Genomic DNA, 22,113 nt, shown 5'->3' on the forward strand with positions numbered 1-22,113 from the left:
GCACTCGCTAATTTATCTGAGGCTTGGATGGATTTTTAGTATATCGATAACCATAGCTCCCGGTGGGAGTATTAATTTATTATCAAAATTGTAATAATCCCTATCGATAACCATAGCTCCCGGTGGGAGTATTAAATAATTATCAATATTGTAATAATCCATATCGATAACCATAGCTCCCTGTGGGAGTATTAATTAGTTATCAATATTGTAGTAATTCATATCGATAACCATAGCTCCCGGTGGGAGTATTAATTAGTTATAAATATTGAAATAATTCATATCGATAACCATAGCTCCCGGTGGGAGTATTAATTAGTTATCAATATTGTAATAATTCATATCGATAACCATAACTCCTGGTGGGAGTATTAATTAGTTATCAATATTGTAATAATTCATATCGATAACCATAGCTCCCGGTGGGAGTATTAATTAGTCATCAATATTGTAATAATTCATATCGATAACCATAGCTCCCGGTGGGAGTATTAATTAGTTATCAATATTGTAATAATCCCTTTCGATAACCATAGCTCCCGATGGGAGTTGCGGGTATATTGTAATAATTCCTTGCAGCCCTCGAGTAATTCCAGCACTCCTGATGGGAGTGCATCGAGTCAATATTATACAAGATGATATCCATTGAATATTCCAGATGATGAATCCATTGACACGAGAATGTATCGGATCAATAGCCATAAAAGATAACTCCATTAGTAACCATAGATGATGAAGCAATTGACCCGAAAGTGTACCGGGTCAATATTATATAATATGATATCCATTGATAACCATAGGTAATGAAGCCATCAATTCAGCTGCGACGAGGCCAATGCGGTAGTAGGTCGCATGGTGGACAGAGTCAAAGTAATCAATCAGAAATAGTTGATGTAGCGGGCGCAATCGAAATAATTTAGCGGCCAAAGATAGTCCATGTAACGGGCGCATTCGAAATAGTTGTGCCACCCAAGATAGTCCATGTGACGGCCGCATCGATATAATTGCGCCACCAAAGATAGTCCATGCGTCGGGCGTAGCCGAAATAATTGCGCCACCAAAGAGAGTCCATGCGGCGGGCGCAACCGAAATAATTGCGTCACCAAAGATAGTCCATGCGGCGGGCGCAGCCGAAATAATTGCGTGGCTAGAAATAATATGATGTAACCATGCGGCGCCTAGCTGACGTGACCGATGAAGAGGGCACAACTGATATGTCCAATCCGGCATGGGCGAGCACCCGAATATATCGAGTCCGCAATGTCGGGTCCTAGACAGGTAAGCCCCGAGTGCAACCAATGCGCGATGGTCGGCGCGGTCAACCGGGCAGAGCAGTCGAAGCCTTGTTTCAATCTGCAGGTAAATTGCGGCGCAAAAACTTCACGCAAATAATAGTACGAGCCAAAAAATATTTAGATAAATAAATTTTGCGTAATTAGAAATATAGCACCTGATTATTTTGGTCGGATGGCGATCTGTGATGGTGAGGTCGAGCCGCATTTGGTCGAAAGAGGTCGACAATGCGGACGGGGTCGGCGAAGTTGTCCGTACTCATCCGAGAGAATTCCGTCTTGAGGAGTCATGATACTTCGGGTGTCCCCCGATGATTGCCAGGCGGACGTGTCGTAGGCACTCGACAACAGTAATAATTATTTCCGTATGGTTCCTTGTCAGCTCCTGGTAGTGTGCTATTTTATGACATTTTCATGAAAATTCATCCTTGCGGTATAACGTGTATCAACTCGTTTTTGTCTTCACGGGAGCAACTCTCAATCGGAACAAGATTTTGATTTTCCCAGGATGTATGCGGCCGGATCCGATATGTTGTCTTCACGCGTGACCTGCATGTCACACCTGATCCAATATTGCTATGCCCCTGGCCCATACTTCATTTGTTTGATTCTTTGATACCCGCGTACGCGTAGATCGGTCGTGACGGAGAAAACTTTGGTGGCAGTGGCCGTGGTTGGAGCTGCCGATCCATGACTTTAATCTCATCGCTTGATTCACATGAAGTAGCAAGGACAAATTGCCTTTTTCCTCTAGAGTTTTCCAGCCAGCAGATTGATCTGATCGTTTTTACGCCTTTTCCTCCCAGCGCTCTTGCATCGTAAACTTGGATATCTTTGGGATGGTTCCGCTGAATTGGTTCTCTTTTAACTGCTGCAATGACGTCTTTGATGGTCCGTTCGGTGTAGATGAATTTGCCAGATGTGTTTTGGCCGCCGATGTAGATGAAGAATCCCGCCCGGATGATGAAATTCAGCGTCGCTATTCCCACAGACGGCGTCAATTGACGAGGCGGTTTCTCGGCAATGCCCACTATGAGGGGCTTGGGTTTTAGAGAAAGGCGACGATGGAAGTTCCGGGAGCGAGGGGAGACACGACGTACCCAGGTTCATGTCCCTGTGGTGGAGGATCGCTACGTCCTGCTAGCAATCCACTATATGAATATATGTGTACAGGGGGCCGCCTTAGGCGGAGTTGTTATATCTAGTCTAGTTCTAATCTGCGGGTTGTGGTGTCTAGGCGTGTCGCCTCTATGATTTATGTTTATGAATATGCCCGTCTAAGGGGTGCCCCTGCCTGGCTTTATATATCAGCCAAGCTAGGGTTTACAAGAGTCCTAGTAGGATTCGTATTGGAGTCTTCTTTCCTTGTAGTCCAAGTTGATATTCCTTGTGGGTCCAGCTCGTCGAGTCCTTGTGCTGGTTCATCTTCATAATTTGCATTGAGTATGCCAATATCGAGTACCCGTAGGGTTACACCCACATCAGGTACGATAAGGATGTTGATGTGGCATGTCCTCTTGGTCATGAACCACGACGGAAAGTTTCATTGTCTCAACATCGTCTATGTCCAAGAGAATGTTGAGATCCGACTAGGTTATAGCTCCCTAGTTACCGTGGTGGCACTCTGGCGAATGTCCATGATTTTGACACTGCATAGAAACAAGGCAAGAAGACCCACATATGATCTGACAACAAGATCTAGAGCCTCGTTCTCCATGAACCTGCTAAAAGGAGCATCACGAATGTTGCTTCATAATAATTTATGCTACGAATCACAACAATGTGGAAAAATTGTGTCTTACATATCCTTGCTAAGTTTTTATGGGGACTAAAATTATATTTTGTTCACTTGTTTCCATAGGTTGTGATCATGTGAGTGGTCCTGTATTGACTTCTCTTAAAGATTTGATCAGTTGGTCGATGCACATTATAAAAACTGAATTAGCTTTTGTGTAAAACGGTCTTTAGGATTTAATCAATTAACAATACACACCATCAAAATATAATTATCACCAAAACGTAAGGATGCAATAGCACATGTAGATGTACTAATTTAGTATGTGAATGACTAGCCTCATTGTGCCAGGAAGAAGTCAGCTACTGACCGGCTGAACCCCGCCCCCACTTGGACAAAAGCGTCATCCAGGAAACTCCAACAAGGAGCAGCCTTTGAGACTCATGCTCTAAGTAGCAGCCACCTGTAACTGCCATTGGTGTCTCCACAATATGGTTTATCGTTCAAAATCAACTGAAAGGTAATTATTTACAACAATTTCGGTTTGGAGTTGACGTGTGAAGTTATGAAAAAATGTAATAGTAAAACATGAATTTATACCTAATAAAAAAGCCCTATGGATGAAAATCAGTAGTCTTGTCAATGTGCAAACCGTAACACATAGATTCGGCAGCCTAAATTTTAACTAAAACACTGTAGATAGGTATTTGGTGCCACTACTCCTTTCCGGTGCACTAACAAAAAAAAGATCTTACTCGAAGACACTAAATTCATTCATGATCCCAAGGTATTCATGTGCGCTCACTCCTTCATGTCAACATCCTCGTGGAAGAGCCATGTCGCCGGCACAGCTCCATGCGAGTGCGATGGCAGCAGCTCGCTAATGTTCCCGTCCTTCATGTCATACACGTTAGCCAAGCCATCGCACAAAGGTAGTCCCGGTCCTTCCATTCCAGCGAAATCATCCAGGAAGAAGATCTGGTCACCGGGTACCCCGTGTCGATCTGCACGCACAGCCTTGGAGCACAATCGGCTGACAAAGAGCGCCTCGCGGCTGCCCAGGCTTTCTACCCGGACCCACTGGGACAACTGGAGGTCCACCTGGAACACCGCAAACTCGTGTGTAGTCGAGCCATAATCTAGCATTATCCTGCAGACCATGAGCAGCCCTTGACCGCCCGGCCTGACCACGAGGTATCGCATTCGGGTGTACTCTTGTAAGCCGTAGCTGCAGTCAGCGCCGTCGATGACACGCTCAACATGGGCGATCCTTGGCTGGCCACTCTCGTTCTCATAGCCGACCTCCAAGGCGAGCAGGTCCATATTGTTGGTGAGCGCGTAGAGCTTCCCGTCGAAGAAGACCATGTCGGCATACCAGCGCCATGGGTCCCCCGCGCTGAGCGACCACCACCACGCAGCCTCCGGCACACAGAGCGCGACCCTCGCGGAACGCTCGTGGCCGATGATGGCCGCGAGGAGGCCGCCTTCCGGGCACACCACCAGCTTTCGCACGGGCATCTCCTCGGTAAAGTAGCCTCCCTCGGGAGCCGGCTCGTCCTCCTCGTGGAGGCGAATGCCAGACGGGACAGGGAGCCGCCTCTTTCTTGTCAGAATGAAAGGGTTCACCAGGCTGTACACGCCGCGGTCGTCGGTGTCACACAGAAGTTGGCTGCCGGAAGCACCACGGTAGGGGCCGCAAGATAAGCTGGCATCTCGGGGCATCAAGACGGAGGAGGAGCCGTGCCGGAAGGTGAAGAAGCTTCCGTCTGGGAGCGCTAGGCAGATCTTGGGCACGGAGTATGGCAGGTGTTGCCGCTCTGCGTCGTGCCAGTGGCGGCAGACGGCGGCAAAGTCGAGGCGGGCGCGGAGGGACGGGAGGCGGCAAATGACCTCATCCAGGACGTCCTTAGGGAGCTTTGACCAGCGACTGCCATCTCGTGGAACCTGGGAGCGCCGCCGCATGTCGCAGGCGGCGACGAGGCAGGCAATGTCGTCGTCTTTTGGGGCCTGGGAGCTCCGCCGCATGTCGCAGGCGGCAGCGAGGCGGGTGATCTCGTCGGAGTGGCCTTTCATCGACCGGTGAGAGGTTTCGGTGCAGGGACGCGTCGTAGCAGGCCGATCGATTGGACTAGCGAAGTCTTGGGATGTCCCAATACAGAAATCACCTGATCGTGCCTTGTCGTTTTTATGTACTTATATGCACGTCACGACCAGCTCCACGTGTCCTATACAAACTCTAGCTAACTATACCATACTCGATCGCTTGTATTATTACTGAGTCCTAATCGAACTCTGCTGCTACTAGACTAACGTTGAATCAACCAGGATATCCTTTCCAAACTGTACTCGGACACGGCATGACGTACTCCAACTCAAACACTACTGAGGCATTTAAAGTTGCCACATTTTACCACACAAGTTAAACAAGTCTAACTGAATTAGCCCATGTTTGTTTTGCAACCACACTTGTGAGAAGTGTTTTTTTGTCATGTAACATTGGTAATAATCAACACATAAAAAGAACTGTTCCTCGCAGCATTGCCTTCCAGCCGAGGCCAGCTCCAAAGCGAGTACAAGTACATATAATCAAGCATCACACTAATAAAGCCAGTTTGTGTGGTAGAAGAAAGTAGGAAACATGGGTGAAATATTACGGTGTGCTTTCTTTATTAGCGGAGTCTTGCTGAAACACGTGAAGCAGCAGCCGCTCAATGAGATGGCGATGATGACGAAGAGGCCTGTGCAAAAGAAATAGGGTACATCAGTTCACAGCAGCGAGGTAAGCAATTGTTCCATCTTATGCTTGTCTTCTCAAAAGCGAAAAGGGATTGCATTGGCTTGCCCTGGACTTGCTAATAGTAGTAGCAAACAGTACAAGTATAGAACACTGCCTGACACAATTGAGACATGCCATTTTCTAAATGCAGGTTTTAGAAGGAAATGAGCCTGACATAAAAATATGATGCATGCAACAGCTATCTAAAGCAAGAACAAGCTGATTTCTGACACACATAAACGTAGTATGTCAACTAGTGATCCGTCACTAATTTAAGTACCACAAAGATGCCACTGTAATGATTATGCAACTCGGACACGTACTAGCCCCGCTTTTCAAAGTCATGACCTATCAACAAGTCTAAGAACTTGATAACAGTTGCATACTGGAAAGAGACTCCATCAAGACAGAGTTTCTATGTTGCCTTATTCTGTACAACGAGAAATAAAAAGCATTGCATTGCCTTATCCTGTACAACAAGCACAAGGCATGCTAGTAGCAATCATATTTAACACGCCTAGAACACCAGCAATAGCTGTTTGTTGTTGTCACAATACAACATGGCATTTTCCAAATGCAGGTTTTAGGAGGCAGGAAATGAGCATGCATGTAACAGCGGGCTCAGCTTATCAACTATCTATCTAACAAGACCTAGCAACATCGGCAGAGTTACCAGCTGGTACCTCTAGCTGATTTCCGGCACATATCAGCATAGTATGTCAATTAGTGATACACAATCATGTAATTGAAATGATTATGCATCTCCGACAGTACTAGATGTGCTTTTCTAAGTTGTGACTACCTGTCAAGAAGAGGACAAACTTGATAAAACATTGCAGACTGGAAAGAAACTAAATAGCAACATAGAAGAGAGGTCAGGTAAGATGACAAACAGACTACTAACAAGAACAGGAATCAAGCAGCAGAAATCTTTTCGGTTGCAACCAAAGAGCTATATGAATTTTACAACTACAGGATGTAGTCTGAAGCTAATACCTCATGCTCATGTGCATGTCCATGACCATGTGAATGATCGTCGTGCCCATCCCAAGGATGGCGCAGACCCTGAAAACATCAGTAACTATAAAACATGTGCGCAAGTAAACCAAGACCATCAGCAGAGTGGAAGCAGCAAAATTGAACATAATGGAGAATTACCAAGAGCACAGCACCGTCCTGCTTAGCTCTGTAGAAAATCCAAAACCTGTAGACAGCAACCTTTGGTTATGAAGGTGAAAATACAGCAAAAGTGTGCTGTTAGAATAACCGGAACTGATTATATATCTAAGGAAAACTATACTTGGGTAAGCTTAAAATCACAGAACCATAGACGCAATCAACATAAATCAGGGATGTCAAGCTCCAGCTTTACAAAAAACAATCAAGTTTAGTGTTTTTACAGTTATTGAATCAAATAATAAAGTGAACATATTACTCATGGTAACGTATTCATGCAGAAGCTAAATAGATACAGTAAATGCCTTGATGAGTTAGAAGAAATCAGAAAAACAGTGACTACATCTGAAGACTTTGCTACCATGCATCTTTGTCGGACCGTGTGTCTCTCATCTCTGAAATCATGGCATTCTTGATTCATACTTACTGTGGCTGCACCGCTGTGGTGCCAATATTGATCTGGGAATTTCCTCAACTATCAGTATTTTTCATTTAGTTGCAAGTTAAATGATTTGGCATATTTGAGATTCCAAGTGAATGGTTAGGCATATTTCAGATTCCAAGTGTTATGTAAATGAAAACACAAAAAAAACCTAAGGATATATGCCGTTACATCATTTTCCATTGACAGGAGGTCATAAGAGCAACCCTAGCAGATACCAGAAAACAGCACGGAATCGGATAACCCCGGTCATTTTCGAGGATCAGGCTGTTTTGCGAGAGAATTCCTTATTTGACATTACATCAAAATATGATTCCCTATTTGACACTTCAAAACTTGTTCTTCCTTATTTGACTCTTCGTCAAAATATCTTGGCCTATATGACACTCTAGTTCATTTTGAGCAGTAATGGTGTTAAATTGATGAATAGAAAGACGCCGATTAGTCTGTGGAGCAGCCTATTAGTCTGTTCTCCACTTGCGTGGTTGCAGCTGCATAACTACAGACGAACCGAGAGACCTAAATTTGAACAGCTCCCTATGAAACTCCCTCTCTACTCGACAGTACATTTGCTAGGAAGCCGCCACTGCGCCCACGACACAGTAGCCAGCAAACCGCATGGCCAGGACAGAACCAGATCGGATAAATAGTACGTGTCCGAGTGTCTCCCGCCAGAGGTCCCCAGGAGCAAACACGAGAGGTGATACAGAGCGTTCCCAAATCAAATCTATAATGTTCGAAGTTAATGCTCAACACTACATTTTCATACTGAAGGCGCACCCCTGACCTGGACAGATGTCCACCATCTACTTTCCTCATTGTTCTATACTCGCATGGTTAATAGCTGCATAAGGTTGGAATCGATCGAACTTTATACACTTCACAGTAACTAGTAAGCCACTATGGTCAAAGATGAGAGCTTCTTCTTAATGTGTAGTCAAGAACAGCGCAGCAAAATCCACTGAAGTGGTGCAATCGCATACCTACAGTAAGCACCTAAAGACCTAAATTTGAACCAATCCATGTGAAACTCGCTCTCCACTCTGCAAGTACATTTGCTAGAGGTCGCCGCTGCGCCGACGACAGCAAAACGCATGGGCAGGACAGAACCAGATCGGATGAACAGCACGCGTCCGAGGCCCCGCTCTAGATCCCCCTACGCATAACCTCGGAGCAAACAGAACCCGCTGATCGGATCAAAGATGTTCGCGGCCCAATCTGCCATAATCTAGAGGAAATCGATCCGCAGAGGAGCATCGGGGGGTCGCGGAGGAGAGGACGGAAAGGGGATCGAGGAGTTAGGTACCACATGGTGGCGCAGAGGCCCTTGCCGACGACGGTGTGCCAGCGCTTGTTGTGGGGGATGGTGTAGCCCTTGTAGGTCGTGCCGCCGTGCGCGCCGCCGGCCATCGCCGCCGCCGTCGTCCTCCCTTCTTCCTCTCCGCCGGTGTCGCCTCGCTGGGTCTGGTGGAGAGAGTCTGCGCCTGTGTGTGCGCCGATGGATCTGGCTCACTCGCTGGCGCAGTATGTGTGTATTGGCCCAAGACATGAACATGGGCCAGCCTTGTCTAGCTAAGCCCGCGTATGATTCCAGATTTGCAGGCCCAAAGTTCTCATCAGCAGAAAATGCAGGCCCACCTTGGGCCCACAAAGTATTGACAAAAAAAATATTACACTGAAAAAATGTACTTTTTTTTCTTGGTCTACAAAAAGTTCTTGTCAAGTTAGTTAGGACTGAGTTTCTGACCAAATTTATACACCACCTATTTGGGGCCAGCGGGAGTAACACAAATCGCTCACGACGCATTCAACACTCTTAGGTTCTCATCTATCGGCGTGGGATGGATGCTCCGTGTTCTTTTTCAGAAACTTTGAGGGTTTAAGGTTTGTTATTCGAGAATTTTTTATTTTTACATATGTTGTGGACTACGTTGACTCCCGCAACATGATATCTTCATTTATCTCTTTCATGCGATGAATGATGAGTCATGATGCAAATGATGAAGCTAGACAAGGCCAACTTCAAAAGTGAAATACACGGATGGTCATGGGATTACCAGAACCCAAGTTTCCAATTCGGCAAAAAATTACGTTTCTAAGTTACAGAAAATTTATAATTAATCATGTACATACATATCGACTTGAACATAACCTTTTGCATAATTACAAGAAAAGGTTCGATCGCAAGAGGCCTCCACACACAAAAAATGAGGAATTGGAACTTGCACAATGAGAATCGCATAGCTTGTACTCTTCATGAATCATGAGGTATCTTGTTTCTTTTGCCCATGTTTCATACTTTTGTGCTTAAATTTCAAATGTGGCATGCACATAGAGGATGCATGGTCTATGACTCATTATTTTGATTTTATTACTAGTATTTTATAAGTTTGTTGTTCATCAGAGATCAAAAGTATTGTGTTCTAAGAATTCCTTATCGACTTCAAAACTACAATTTCATCCCCAGACCTTTTCTATGGCGTTAGCTTTTCTTTCACACATATACAGCACAAGATGTTTCACTTCCATCAACACTATGTTTTATTAGTCATGGACAACCGTCGTCGACATGATAAAAAAAAGATGAGTTAGTCGGCATAATAGTTAACATGCACCGAACGTACTATCAACAAATAATGCTCCCCTGTCAAACTATTCCAAGAAGAAGACGAGCAGCAACAGAAGCAACAATGCGAAGACGAGGAGTATTGTCTTCTAAGAATTCTTTCTCAACTTTGAAACTCCAAGCGGAAAAATCAAAACTACAATTACATCGCTGGACCTTTTCTCGATCATAGCTTTTCTTTCAAAATACTCCTACTGCATATTATTTATCGCTTACTCAAATGTATCATAGGTGGAGCAGATACTTTTTTTTTGTGTCGTGACAGACTAATATGAAACGGAGGAAGCATAGGATGCACAAAAAATGTTTCTGATCTCCTCCATTATCATCACCACAAAAGAAGAATAAAAAAAATGACAAGAAGCTATCCATTCATAATATGTGGAGGAGAACCATTTTTATACGGCATGACAACTAACATGAAACGAAGGGAGTATACGACGCACGAAAAATGTTTCTGGTCTACTCCATTATCATCACCGCAATGATTTCCCAGTCGTCGACAACCATCGTCGACAAGATAATAAAATGCCCCATGCATAACTCAGTCGGCAATCACTTAACCAATCGGCGTGTACGTACGTGCATCCAACGTTCGATCAATAATGTTGAGGATTCAGGAAGAAGAAGACGAGCAGCTAGCAGCAGAAACAGCAACGCTGTCATGTGATTCCAAGACCAAAACAAGCTATGTACATGCTGCACTAACTTCTTTCCCGCCACACGTGACGCTAAGTGCCAACCTCCCCGGTCTAGAGCCAGACACGGGAACTTTGTCCTAACTGTAATTCGGCCGTCGACGGTGATCATGCGCGCGCCACACATGCATGCATGTACGTAGACGCGCGCTGGCACGTACACGTCTCTGTACAGTGTACATGCAGCAGCTCGCGGGACCTCCGGTGGTGTTGCCGGTGGCCGGCCGGTGCAGGAACCGCCGCCATTGGCGTCCGTGCATGCTCCAATCGTACCGTCGATTAGACGTCACGCCGTGCAAGCGTGTGTCATCGGAGCTCCTTGTCGCCGCTCTCGTCGGCGAAGCCGCAGGAGGCGCCGCCGCATGTGCTGGCTGCAACGTCGGCGACGCGGAGCCCCGTGTCGTAGACCCCGCCGGGCGCCCACTCCGCGGGCAGCACCGCACCGGCGGACTGCAGCCACTTGCCGCCTGATCCGGCGGTCACCACGACCCTGAAACGGAGCGGGCCGGCCGGCGCGCGGGACGTGCTCCACACCCCCGGCGACCCCTCGCGCCGCGTCATGTACCGCCACATCGACGCCGGCGACGGCTCAGCGTCAAGGTTCACCGCCTGGGCCACCTCGACGGCGGCGATGTCGGTCTGCCCGCCCTGGTAGAGGAACCGGAGGACGAGGCGGCCGCGGCTCCTGACGCTCGCCTCGTCCACTCGGACCGACAGGTTCTTGTCCCTGTACGCGCACGGTATCCTTCTGAAGTCGATGTCGATGGTCGCGTCGTCGTCGTCCTGGCGCGCGAGGAGATCGCCGCCGCGGTTGGTCAAGGCGGCGAAGGCGTCCCTGGTGAGCATGAACCCACCGTCGCCTGTAACGTTCGTGTCCGGCGCGTCGGCGACGACCACGACTTTGACGCCGTCCTCCGCGCAGGCCGTGCGTCCCCTGCACCTCAGCTGGTAGCACGCGCCGCAGGCTCGGCCGTCGCGGAAGAAGCCGGCGCTGACGGCGGCAATGTGGAACCCCGCGTCGGTGAGCTCCGATGCTACCGTCTCCGGGCCGTATCCGCAGGAGGCGCCGGTGATGGCGCCGGCGTCGGGAGGGAGGAGGGAGGCGGTGGAGCGACGCGGACACCAGCCGCAGCGGTAGGAGGAGGCCGAGGCCACCTGTGGAAGGACGACGGCCGCGGCGAGAGCGAGGATCAGAAACAGGTGCTGCCGCTGCGGCACGGCGGCCATGGCGTTATCAGATGGAAATGGTAGAAATGTGATGGCTAGTTCTGCACTGCCGGTCGATGGATAAGGCGGTTGAGGTTTGAGAGGCCGGAGGGATGCTGATATATGGTCTCAAGCAGACGTGGGCGGCATGAAGAAGAAGAACTGAAGAAGGTTGGAGGAATAAAATCAAACGGATACGATCACGGGTATCTCTCTCGCACACGCGCGCTGGCGAGTGCGCGCGCGAGACTTTGGCCGAGAGCGCCGCAGGAACGGCCGCCGGAGAAAGAGCGTCGTGTCCGACCGCGACATGCACCATGGATCCATCCATCGGTGGTTGTGCATGTCGCTGTATAGAGACGAGATGGCCGCCATTTTTACCTTGACCAGGACACCCGTGAATAGCTTGATTGGAACGTTCATGCATGCACGGGTATTGTCTTTGCGAATTTATCTTAGACTAACCACCGTTTGTTGCTCGATGTCTTACGCGACAAAACCTAGTATAGTCGTCGATCATGCATACTCTCTTTGTTCTAAATTAGTTGTCAAGGTTTTGGTTGGATTTAGTCTAGTTACACGTGTATATATATAAGCGTTTCAGTATGCAAGTTCACTTATTTTAGATGCTTTGGTGACTTGTTTGTTTCGATGTTGGTAACTATTGAACTCTTTTTTTGACGTAGATGTTGGTATTGAACTTAACTACACACAAGCAAGTAATTCACTCCATCTCATATTATTATTACTAGTATGTGGGTTCTCTTTCGTCGCGGTGATTTTCGCCCCGCAAAAGTGCCATGTGGTTTATTGAATCCGCATTTTGCGATTCCGCATTATTGCGGTATCTGCTAGAGATACTATATTTGTCTCTCAAGGTCTGCTATGTCCCCACCACTTCGGGTTCCTTCCGCACAACCAATTGAGGTTGTAAAGTGTCGAAATTTGGTTTTGTAAAACTAATGGACCCGCAACCAAGAATCACTCGTCGAAAGGTAAATAAGAAAACAATAATGCGCGGCATTCTGTAGCTCGAGCTACATGTAGCCTGTTTTTTTCAAAATTTCAAAAATAGCATTTTATCATTTCAAAAAATATGAAAAAAAATTCTTGAGATAGATAATGTTGTACTCTATCATAGTGAAACAAAGCAATACGAAAAACTATGTATTTTGGGCTGTACAAAATTCACAAATCCGTGGATCTGAATAAGTGACAGTACAGATTTTGAAACCTCCAAATATTGTCAGAAATTGTTATTTTTTGTACCCTCGAATATAATGTATTTTATCCTGAGATTTTGCACAGTAGTAGAGTACATCATTGTCTACACCAAGAAATTTTTTCAGAATTTTTCAAACTTCAAAATGTTGAATTCGCATTTTGTTTAAAAAAAAAGAGCCGTGTAGCTCGGGCTACATTTGGACTTTCCGGACAATAACGGCTATTTCAAGATGGCAGAAAACAAGGAAATGGGAAAGCAATCATACCATAGATAAGAAAAGTGTTTATATTTGTTATGCCCTATGTTACATTCATCTTATTTATCGGAGGGTTGTGATGCGGGAGTGATGTTTTGGCACAGGGGAGCTTTATTTTCAAATACATGTTGAACACATTTTGAAATTTCAAAAAAATTGAAACGAAAAAATCGCACATACATCTTCACGTGCTACGCGTTCACAAAGTTATTTTATGAAAATTTGACTTGGCGTGTGGCATGTGTAAAAAAGATAAACTCAATATCAATTCTAGAAATAAGGTTTTTCATAAGATAATTTTTCTCTTTTTTACATAGACCACAAAAAATAGTAGTTCCTCGAGAAACTTGACAAACGTTACATAAACTACGGAGATATACATGTAGAATTTTTTGTTAAATTTTTTCAATATTTCAAAACATATTTTTTTGTTAGGGGGAGCATATGAATCCGGGAGCTGAATTGAGTTTCTATAAAAGCATGTTTCTTTATAAACACAATACGCATTATATTTGGTTATTTAGACCAACCTCTTTTTTGGGGTGTGATTAGTTCTCAATCGACCGAGAACTAACTTAGTTCAGTTAGATAACATCATCGAATCTCAGTTGCAAACTATACATGTTTCAACTCACCATGAGCACGAACATGAAGCAAAGTAATGATATAAAAGCAATTTTCTTAGTTGCGACCTCACATGCAACTGATTTTTTTTGGTTGTAACCCAATTTACAACTGAAAAAATGCTGCTCAAGTGGACGAATCACGGTGTAAATCTTATGATGTAGTAACTCTAAGTTAGTTAAACCGCTGTTTTTGATCCAAGCAGGGTCGATCTTGTTGTTGCATGTAGGTGGTGGACACCTACCCTAGCTACACTACGCTACAAGTACATACACACACGGGCTAAGTATGAACAGCTCCAGAGTGCCGGTGTGGGACCGCGCCGGAACGGAAGAAGACTGCAAGCACGAAGGAATCTTTCCGACTAATTTGGACCCGCCGGCCTCCGAAACGACGATGACGACACTCAGCTATCAATCGCCAATCACTCACTCGCCCACTAGCTTAGCCGTGTCCATCACACGCGTGACACTACCCTGACACTAATGGTGCATTCATTTGCCACCCCTGCATACGGGTCAAGGCAAACATTACATCCTGGAGCAACAAATTAATGTGTTTCACAATTAATAGTGTTTTTATAATACTTCCTCAGTCCATAAAAATATGATTTAGATATGCCTTTTTTTTTTCTTGACAATCCATACCACATGTATTTCGTAGCACCAAATAGTATATGGTACAAATACACGATCTGCCTCCAACGATTGCAAAATAAAATCTAAAAAAAGAACATAACTTTTAGATCTTTTTTCATGACACAATCCTGTAATTTTCCGAAGGTAGTATCAAACCATACACATGTAAATACAAACGAAGGTTCCCCCATAATTTTTTGAGCCGCAATGCCACGACTATGTGCACGCGCGTAACCATTAAAGTAGTCAATCAACATCGACAAGAGTACTTGTATGTCAGGGAAAAATAACCGAACAACTTGGTCGATGTCGGCAGAGCCGACGGTACGAGTCACCATTGTTGAGGGCGTAACAGCCGATATAAATATTGTGAGGACCCCCCCCCCTTGCGGTAATCATGAGAAAATATCCAAAATCAATCTCGCGAAGAAAGATCTGAAGACACATACCTAGAAAATTATAATCTTCTGACACCATCATTGACAACGGGAAGAAAATCTCATCATCGAACAAAGGGTTGAAGGTCACTTATTGTAGAAGATATCATCTCCATTGAGATGGAGGCCAAAAAACGATGACTACCAAAACCCTAACTTAGGAAGACTATTTTTATTAAAAACTCCATGCATAGATTAGGTTTCCCACCCCTCCTGACACCGACGAGGCCGGACGGAGGAGGGGAAACCAAAGTATGGTGGAGGCGCTAAGAGGCGGTGGCTGCTTTGTAGAATAACAGGAGAGATTAGTGTGTAGATACATCTAAATTTATACAAATCTAAAATATCGTTTCCTTGGTAGAGGGACTATATTTTATCCTAAAAATAGAAAAAAATCGTCTTGTCCAAGTGCCATCTATTTTCGCTTCTCGTGAATGTCCGACCATGCTGTGGAGATTTTGAGCTTGGACACAACATTTGTGTTCAGTTCAAAATTTAATCAACTAGATCCATCTTCAGAGTTGGAATGTTAATAAGAAACTAAGCAAAGCTGGAAGCGAATCAACAAGATCAGCCGACGTGCATGCCAATATGCCATATATCGGGCATGTAATCCATGTGCTAATGAGAAAAACTATACGTAGTACCTACCACAACAATTTAATCGCACAAGGCAGCTGGAGGGTCATCCTTGATACGGTTTGCAAGTTGTAACCACCACAGGCTACTAGTACGATCTATATTTGTTTGAAAATAATATAATGGCACTTTGGCTTGATATTGCTCCTGGCAGATTTGGTGCTTGAATATCCAAAACACCAACCCCCAAAAATGAATTAAGTCCACTGCAGTATGTACGTGCAGGAATGTTCTTGTTATATAGTAGTATGTTTGTACTAGTAAGTATACTATAACTGCAAGTGTACACAGGCCTGAGCGTACATACGTGCTGGAATGTTTCTGTTCCAAGCTACACTTATGTCAGTGCTGACGTGCAAGTGTAAATGGGGTAAATGGTGTTCTGTGTGTGGCAAGTGTACATGGTTGCGGGACCCATGATACGTAATTATGCAAATACTTCTGCTTATCGCTACCAGTTTACGTGATCTTGTGCTTACTTCCGCGGCCAAGTTCTCCAAGGGCCATGCCAGGCCAAATGCAGATTCTTCGCATGTGGATAGCTCTGCATGGTAAGGCACTCACACACAATAATCTGGCGCTCCAGGGTTAGCCCCATGACCCGATCTACAAGTTGTGCCATGTCTACCATGAGTCGGTGCCACGCCTCACCTTTGATTGCCACTTCTTGACCGCCGTGATAACAAATCTTCACTTGGAATATGGCACCTTCAGCGTCCTATTGCCTCCAGGCGGGAAGTTGCTTAACGATTGGTGGAATGAGACGATCTCCCCACCTTCCAAAGGAGAAGAAGCCGGAGGCTAGCAGTGCGATCATCTACTCCATGTTGGGAGCGTGGAAGGAGAGAAACGGGCGGGTGTTTCAGAACACCGCATTGCAGCCAATGGTGGCTCTTGTCAAGGAGGACATTGCCTAGAGAGCGTACGCGCACACCCAGGATCCCGGAGATGGAATTTTAGCCTAGTGGCTTTGCTTTTTTATTTGTTTTTTCTTGTCATTCAGTCCGCACTCACTCGGATCTTCTGTAATTAAAACTCTTCTTCTATCGAATCGGATGGCAGTTCGACTGTCCGCTTCTCAGAAAATATATGATTAATTGGATTGAAGGGGTAAGTTAACCCATGAAGATATATCGGGAGATCTGGCTAAAGTTTTTTTTTTGGGTGGGAGGGGGCAGCGACCACGCATATTTTTCCCTGTTAATTCTCATGGTTTTGCACAGATGCGCACAGAACAATGTTAGCAAATTAAGTTAGTTATATACTTATATACTGCACTAGTATTTCTATGAATGTATACACATTTTATTTTACGAAGATGTACATAAGACTAGTTCTTGCTCACCCACCCACTGTACATGTCCCATTCGTGTATGGCCACAATTGTCTCTCAAGCGTAAGTGGCCACTCATACTATGTACTGATAGCTGGTTGCTAGTGTGGTCAAGAGCCGACATGATGGAATCAAAACCATGGGGCACGCACCACTTGCACTATGACGTCACATGTCCATGTATACGGTCACAAATATGTGCCTACAAATAGTAGGATGTGATTTGGATCCCAAGTAGTACAACGTGTCCGCCATGATACAGAAGATGCTACCTGATCTAGCTGCTAAAAACTGGCATAAACAAGTTTCTCATGGTAGTTGGAGAATATATCTCCTTGATTAATCATACAAAAACCATCATTTGAAGAAGTAATCTGCAATCATCATTTGATAACATCGCTGGTTTGATACTTCTCCTGGTAGAGCCGATTCCTCCGAATAGGAAAACAGCCAGCCCAAATCAAATGTTATTTCTTCCAAAAGATAAATTGACAAGTTGCACAAATCATTTCTTTTTACCTGTTGCAAATGAAAATGCAAGTAATGTAGACCCTGGAACGACACGCAGCACACAAGGGGCAGAAAACAAGGCAACATCAGATATCTCAAGCCGTAGACAGTACATTTCAACGAGGGAATCAGCATACCATTCCAGTCTAAAACCCTCCATTACATACGCTGATCAGGAAACTATGTGATGGCTAGTAAGGAACATGCAAACAAACTAGGATAGGTGAGGATTAATCAAGTTCCATTCCAACGCCATATCAACATCCTGGGTGCACCACAAGTGTGTAGATAGATTCTACAACATTGTGGCCCAGGCCCGAATGATCAGTACCGCATACCAGAATTAGGGTGACATCTGGGTCATACAGCCCATAGTTTCCTAGTCCGAAATGCACAGGTCGATAAATATCTAATTGCTGCGTCAAAAAAGGATCAGTTCAGCTGGGTTAATTAATCCACCCCATCATCCTCTAGTCCTTGCCAAAGTCCGCCTTGTAGTCAGCGCTGGACTCCAGCTTCTTTGCGTCTGTGAGCTTCCTCACCGCCTGCAAACACCCATATAGTATAAATTGAGATGCATTCGACGAACACCACCAATGTTCACACCGACAAGGAAAGGGCTGGAGAAACACGACGCACCTGCATAAAGTCCTCATTGATGGCATAGTCACGCTCCACCCGAATCGCCGCCATGCCAGCCTCCGTGCAAACATTGCGCATGTCGGCAGCATTGAATCCCTGGAACGACCAAGGGTTCAGAATGAAAAAGTTCCAGTGCGACGTGGGCTTTTGGGTAGGTAAGACGAAGAACTCACCACTGCTAGCTTGGCGACAGCTTCATAGTCAATCTCGCCATGCTTGGCCATCCCTGCTGCGTGGATCTTGAGGATTTCCTGCCTCGATTGCTCATTGGGAAGAGGGATCTCGATCTTGCGGTCCAGACGTCCAGGGCGTAGGAGCGCAGGGTCCAGAACGTCCGGGCGATTTGTCGCCATGATCACCTTCACCTGGATGGAGCAACGAAAGAGAACATGTTTAGATTGATCATCCGGAAGCCCAGGCAATAGGGAAGTGCATGTCTTGGCATAAGTAGAAAGAAAGTTATGCAAACAGTGAGTACAGACTGCAGCTACTTTCCTGAGAAGCTCAGCATATTTTGAGCTAAGAAAATAACTAAATGAGTCATCTGGGAGCAGCCACAAGAAGGAAATGCATGTGTGCCATAACTAGAAAGGAAGTTCATGCAAGGAGTGAATACAAACAGCAATTATATTGCTAAGTTATACATATTTTTAGGAAAGAAAATAACTAACCACAGACATAAAGGTTAAGATCACAAGCATGTAATAAAATAACTAAACATACGTTGTTACATACATCGAACATAATTGTCATGCACACATATTGGTCTGAATGCAATATTAGTAGTAATACTAATTTTGGGCACAAAGTCTAAAATCCAGCAATAGAAATATACCTTTCCAAGTTCATCAAACCCATCTAACTGGTTTAGCAATTCCATGAGTGTCCTCTGGATCTCACGATCAGCACTTGAGCCCTCACTGAATCTTCTTCCTCCAATTGCGTCAATTTCATCCATAAAGATGATGCATGGCTGAGTAAAGATGGAACATCAACAGTATTTAGTAACTAAGCTGGGACGTCCCTACTGGGAAACCAAATGCAGGGCGGGCATTCTATACATAGCACGGTTTTGTGTAATGTCGTATGGCTGTTAATATTTGTTTTGGAGATAAATTTCAACTGCAATCTGGTATCTATGAGTATAGCTATACACCGTGTATTGTTGATAAACAAAACAAGAGAAAATCAAGGCGGAAGTTAGCTTTTCATAATGCTCACACGTAGGCTATGGAAGCATAGAACGTTTTTAGATGAAAATGAGAAGAGGTTGAAAGAGGCGCTTACCTCATGATCGCGTGCATAGGCAAACATTTCCCTTATGATCCGAGCACTTTCACCAATGTACTTATGGATGATAGCACTTGAGACAACCTATTGCACCCAACACAGATTAGTAAGAACATATAGTTGTACATATAAAGGGAAAAACTGTTGAGCAGACTAATATGTTGCACCTTCATAAAGTTTGCGTCTATGTTACTTGCAAGAGCCCTCGCCAGCAGCGTCTTCCCAGTGCCAGGTGGGCCGTAGAGGAGCACTCCCTGGAGCCAAGAAGCGGTTGTTAGCAGATATTAACTCTACTTTAATAGCTTCCGCACATTGAGTGTATGCGTTTATGAATATACCTTGGGTGGCTTAATCCCAACTCGGATGAACAATTCAGGGTTCATGAGCGGAAGCTCGACGGTCTCCCTGACTTCCCTGACCTGTTCACTTAGCCCTCCAATGGCAGTGAAGCTGACATTCCCTGGGTCCTCATGAATCATGTTGAACACTAGAGGGTCCACCTGGAAGAAAGTAGAATTGGTAAATCAAAACATCCTCAACAGATAACAACCAACATCTGATTCTGGATTGCAACTGTGGAGCACTAGTGCATAATTAACTGCACAGACAAATATAGCAAATGTTTCCAAGCACGGCGATACCTCACGTGGGAGCACACGCATGATCGTGAGCGTGGTCGGGTCAAGGCACACGCGCGTGGTCGCCGTCAATTTCGCCCTGTCCAGCTTGCTGCGGCAGGTGGTCAGGTACCGAGGGCCGGAGCTAGCCTTGACAATGTCTGCAAGTGAAAGAGCAGTGACTTGTGGTCAGCATAGAGGAACACCGAACAGAAAGGATTCCGAAGGTGGAGCGGGTTTGAAGCTGGCATTCACACTCACAGCGGTCATTGCCGAGCGGGCGCAGCACCTCTCCCACAATCTGGCCAGTGCTCTGGAACGCCTTGATGTGCTCCTCGGTCTCCTGAAACTCCTTCTTGGCCTTCTTCAAGTTCGCGCGCCCTGCAACCGCGAAGCGGGTCGGATATTTTACAGTAGACGCAATGGAACCTGGTACTGGCACGATGCATACATGTATCTATCTCCAGCAAGCAGATTGCACAGCAGTAAATGCTCAAGAGGAGCTGAGCTGACATCGAAATTAAGGGACAAACAGTCCTACCGCAGCACCAAATTGTTTGCGCAAATCGGCAGATAAAAGGCTGCTGCTTCATCACGCACTAGCATCATACTATTGGATTGAACAACATAAAAGTAGATAGAGCATTGATCTAATTCCAATCACCAACCATCGCAGCACCGAAATCAAATCGCAGAAACCCTAGGTTCAGCGCAAGGCCGCAGCTTTCCGCGAGCGAACCGCGACCCGATTCCGAATCTGCTACGAGCTAGACAAAGATTCGATTTTTTTATTACGAAAATCGTCAGGCGCTAACCACGCGCGCGGCCAGCGCCGAAAAAGGCGAGGGCTTTTAGGGACGTAAAACCCCAAAGCGAAGTGAGGCGAAGCCCCGGCGGAATCGACGAAACCGTCCCGCAATCGGAGCGGAGGCCGCGGGCGCAAGGCAATCGGAGCGAAGGCCTCGAGCGGGGGCGCCATACGGCGGCCGGGCTAGGTTTTACGCGGCGGCGCCGGACATTGCGGCGGCGGAGGGGGAGGAGGGGGTTTTTACCTGTGCTGAGGAGGGCCTCGAGCTCGCGGCACTTGAGGAGGCTGTCGCGGTACTTGGAGACGGCGGCGCGGCGGGGGTCGTCGGCGATCGCGGCCATGGCGTGGGGCGGAAGCCGGAAGCAGAGCCCCTGTCCGGGGGTTGGTCGCGGCGGAAGTGGAGTGGACCTCCGCCGGCTCTGGTCTTAAAAGCTGGCTGCTTCCACGGCTGTGGTCGGGGTGGGCTTCTGCGGCCCGTATATAAGGAGGGTTTCCGGCCCGTTTCGTACACAGATCGGGCTAGAACTTTCTCGACTCCCACACGAGTTCACCTGCCTAACCAGCATGAAAAGACACTTTTGACCATGGTGCATTATGTGATTATTAAAAAATTGTACAAGACAAGCAACAATATTGTGACATATTTAGTCATGGTTAAATGACCAGCGGCTAAGAACTAAGTTAATGACCAGTCAAGTCCTACATCGTATCCCAGAAACCGCTCCCGGAGGCGTTGTTTTTACGCTCGTCGGCGTTCTGTCGTTCCCCTTCTCATCTGATAGCTGCCTTGGCGTCGCGGGGGGAGGGGAGGTCTGGTTCTCGCCTGTGTGTGTGTTTTGGTCTCAGGTTTTCGAGGTTCCTCTCTCAGCGTCATGGTGGGGAAGATTTTGATGGTGTCCTTAGGAATAATGGTCTTCGAGTCCATGCCCCTACTCACCGGAGGTGTTGCTGATGCTGACGAGAGGCTTGTGGAGTCCAAGCTGTTGGAGTGGCTTCGATCTGACGCTGCGTCGTGGCGTGGCGGCAGGGAGATGGGCTGTTTTTGGAGTGTGGAGGTCTTGACTGTTGTGTGTTTGCGAAAGATGCTGGGGGATCCGGCCGCTTGAAGGGCGGGGTGGCGCTGGCCTCAGATCGGGCGTTGAA

At 46.2% G+C, this 22,113-nt stretch overlaps 3 protein-coding genes across 3 annotated transcripts; all 3 read right to left on the reverse strand.

Moving 5' to 3' along the window:
• Window positions 1-5,457: 5,457 nt before the first annotated feature.
• Window positions 5,458-8,845, reverse strand: LOC124682618 (NADH dehydrogenase [ubiquinone] 1 beta subcomplex subunit 2-like). The gene is made up of 4 exons (XM_047217267.1): window positions 8,728-8,845; window positions 6,962-7,007; window positions 6,800-6,868; window positions 5,458-5,765 (listed from the first exon to the last, which is right to left on the reverse strand). The coding sequence occupies exons 1-4, from the start codon at window positions 8,829-8,831 to the stop codon at window positions 5,736-5,738; spliced, it is 249 nt and encodes an 82-aa protein (XP_047073223.1). The 5' UTR covers window positions 8,832-8,845; the 3' UTR covers window positions 5,458-5,735.
• Window positions 8,846-11,051: 2,206 nt separating this feature from the next.
• LOC124652731 (expansin-like A4) lies at window positions 11,052-11,972 on the reverse strand. Its single transcript, XM_047191777.1, has one exon. It carries the CDS (start codon window positions 11,970-11,972, stop codon window positions 11,052-11,054), a length of 921 nt encoding a protein of 306 aa, XP_047047733.1.
• A 5,898-nt stretch (window positions 11,973-17,870) lies between these two features.
• LOC124652743 (26S proteasome regulatory subunit 10B homolog A-like) lies at window positions 17,871-21,311 on the reverse strand. The gene is made up of 10 exons (XM_047191787.1): window positions 21,215-21,311; window positions 20,424-20,543; window positions 20,187-20,323; window positions 19,884-20,045; window positions 19,713-19,799; window positions 19,543-19,629; window positions 19,091-19,228; window positions 18,429-18,620; window positions 18,253-18,351; window positions 17,871-18,158 (listed from the first exon to the last, which is right to left on the reverse strand). The coding sequence occupies exons 1-10, from the start codon at window positions 21,309-21,311 to the stop codon at window positions 18,084-18,086; spliced, it is 1,194 nt and encodes a 397-aa protein (XP_047047743.1). The 3' UTR covers window positions 17,871-18,083.
• Between the last annotated feature and the right edge of the window lie 802 nt (window positions 21,312-22,113).

The sequence above is a fragment of the Lolium rigidum genome, chromosome 1 (genome assembly GCF_022539505.1).
Source record: "Lolium rigidum isolate FL_2022 chromosome 1, APGP_CSIRO_Lrig_0.1, whole genome shotgun sequence".
NCBI lineage: Eukaryota > Viridiplantae > Streptophyta > Magnoliopsida > Poales > Poaceae > Lolium > Lolium rigidum.

What these genes read in the sequence shown, in the direction of transcription:
- LOC124652743 (XM_047191787.1), bottom strand. Translation starts at nt 21,311, where the DNA reads ATGGCCGCGATCGCCGACGACCCCCGCCGCGCCGCCGTCTCCAAGTAC. An exon ending in CGAGGCCCTCCTCAGCACAG is followed by an intron (nt 20,544 to 21,214) that starts GTAAAAACCCCC and finishes TCGCGGTTGCAG; the next exon opens with GGCGCGCGAACTTGAAGAAG. An exon ending in CTGTCGCCAAGCTAGCAGTG is followed by an intron (nt 18,352 to 18,428) that starts GTGAGTTCTTCG and finishes TGGTCGTTCCAG; the next exon opens with GGATTCAATGCTGCCGACAT.
- LOC124682618 (XM_047217267.1), bottom strand. Translation starts at nt 8,831, where the DNA reads ATGGCCGGCGGCGCGCACGGCGGCACGACCTACAAGGGCTACACCATC. An exon ending in GGCCTCTGCGCCACCATGTG is followed by an intron (nt 7,008 to 8,727) that starts GTACCTAACTCC and finishes TGCTGTCTACAG; the next exon opens with GTTTTGGATTTTCTACAGAG. An exon ending in GACATGCACATGAGCATGAG is followed by an intron (nt 5,766 to 6,799) that starts GTATTAGCTTCA and finishes TCTTTTGCACAG; the next exon opens with GCCTCTTCGTCATCATCGCC.
- LOC124652731 (XM_047191777.1), bottom strand. Translation starts at nt 11,972, where the DNA reads ATGGCCGCCGTGCCGCAGCGGCAGCACCTGTTTCTGATCCTCGCTCTC.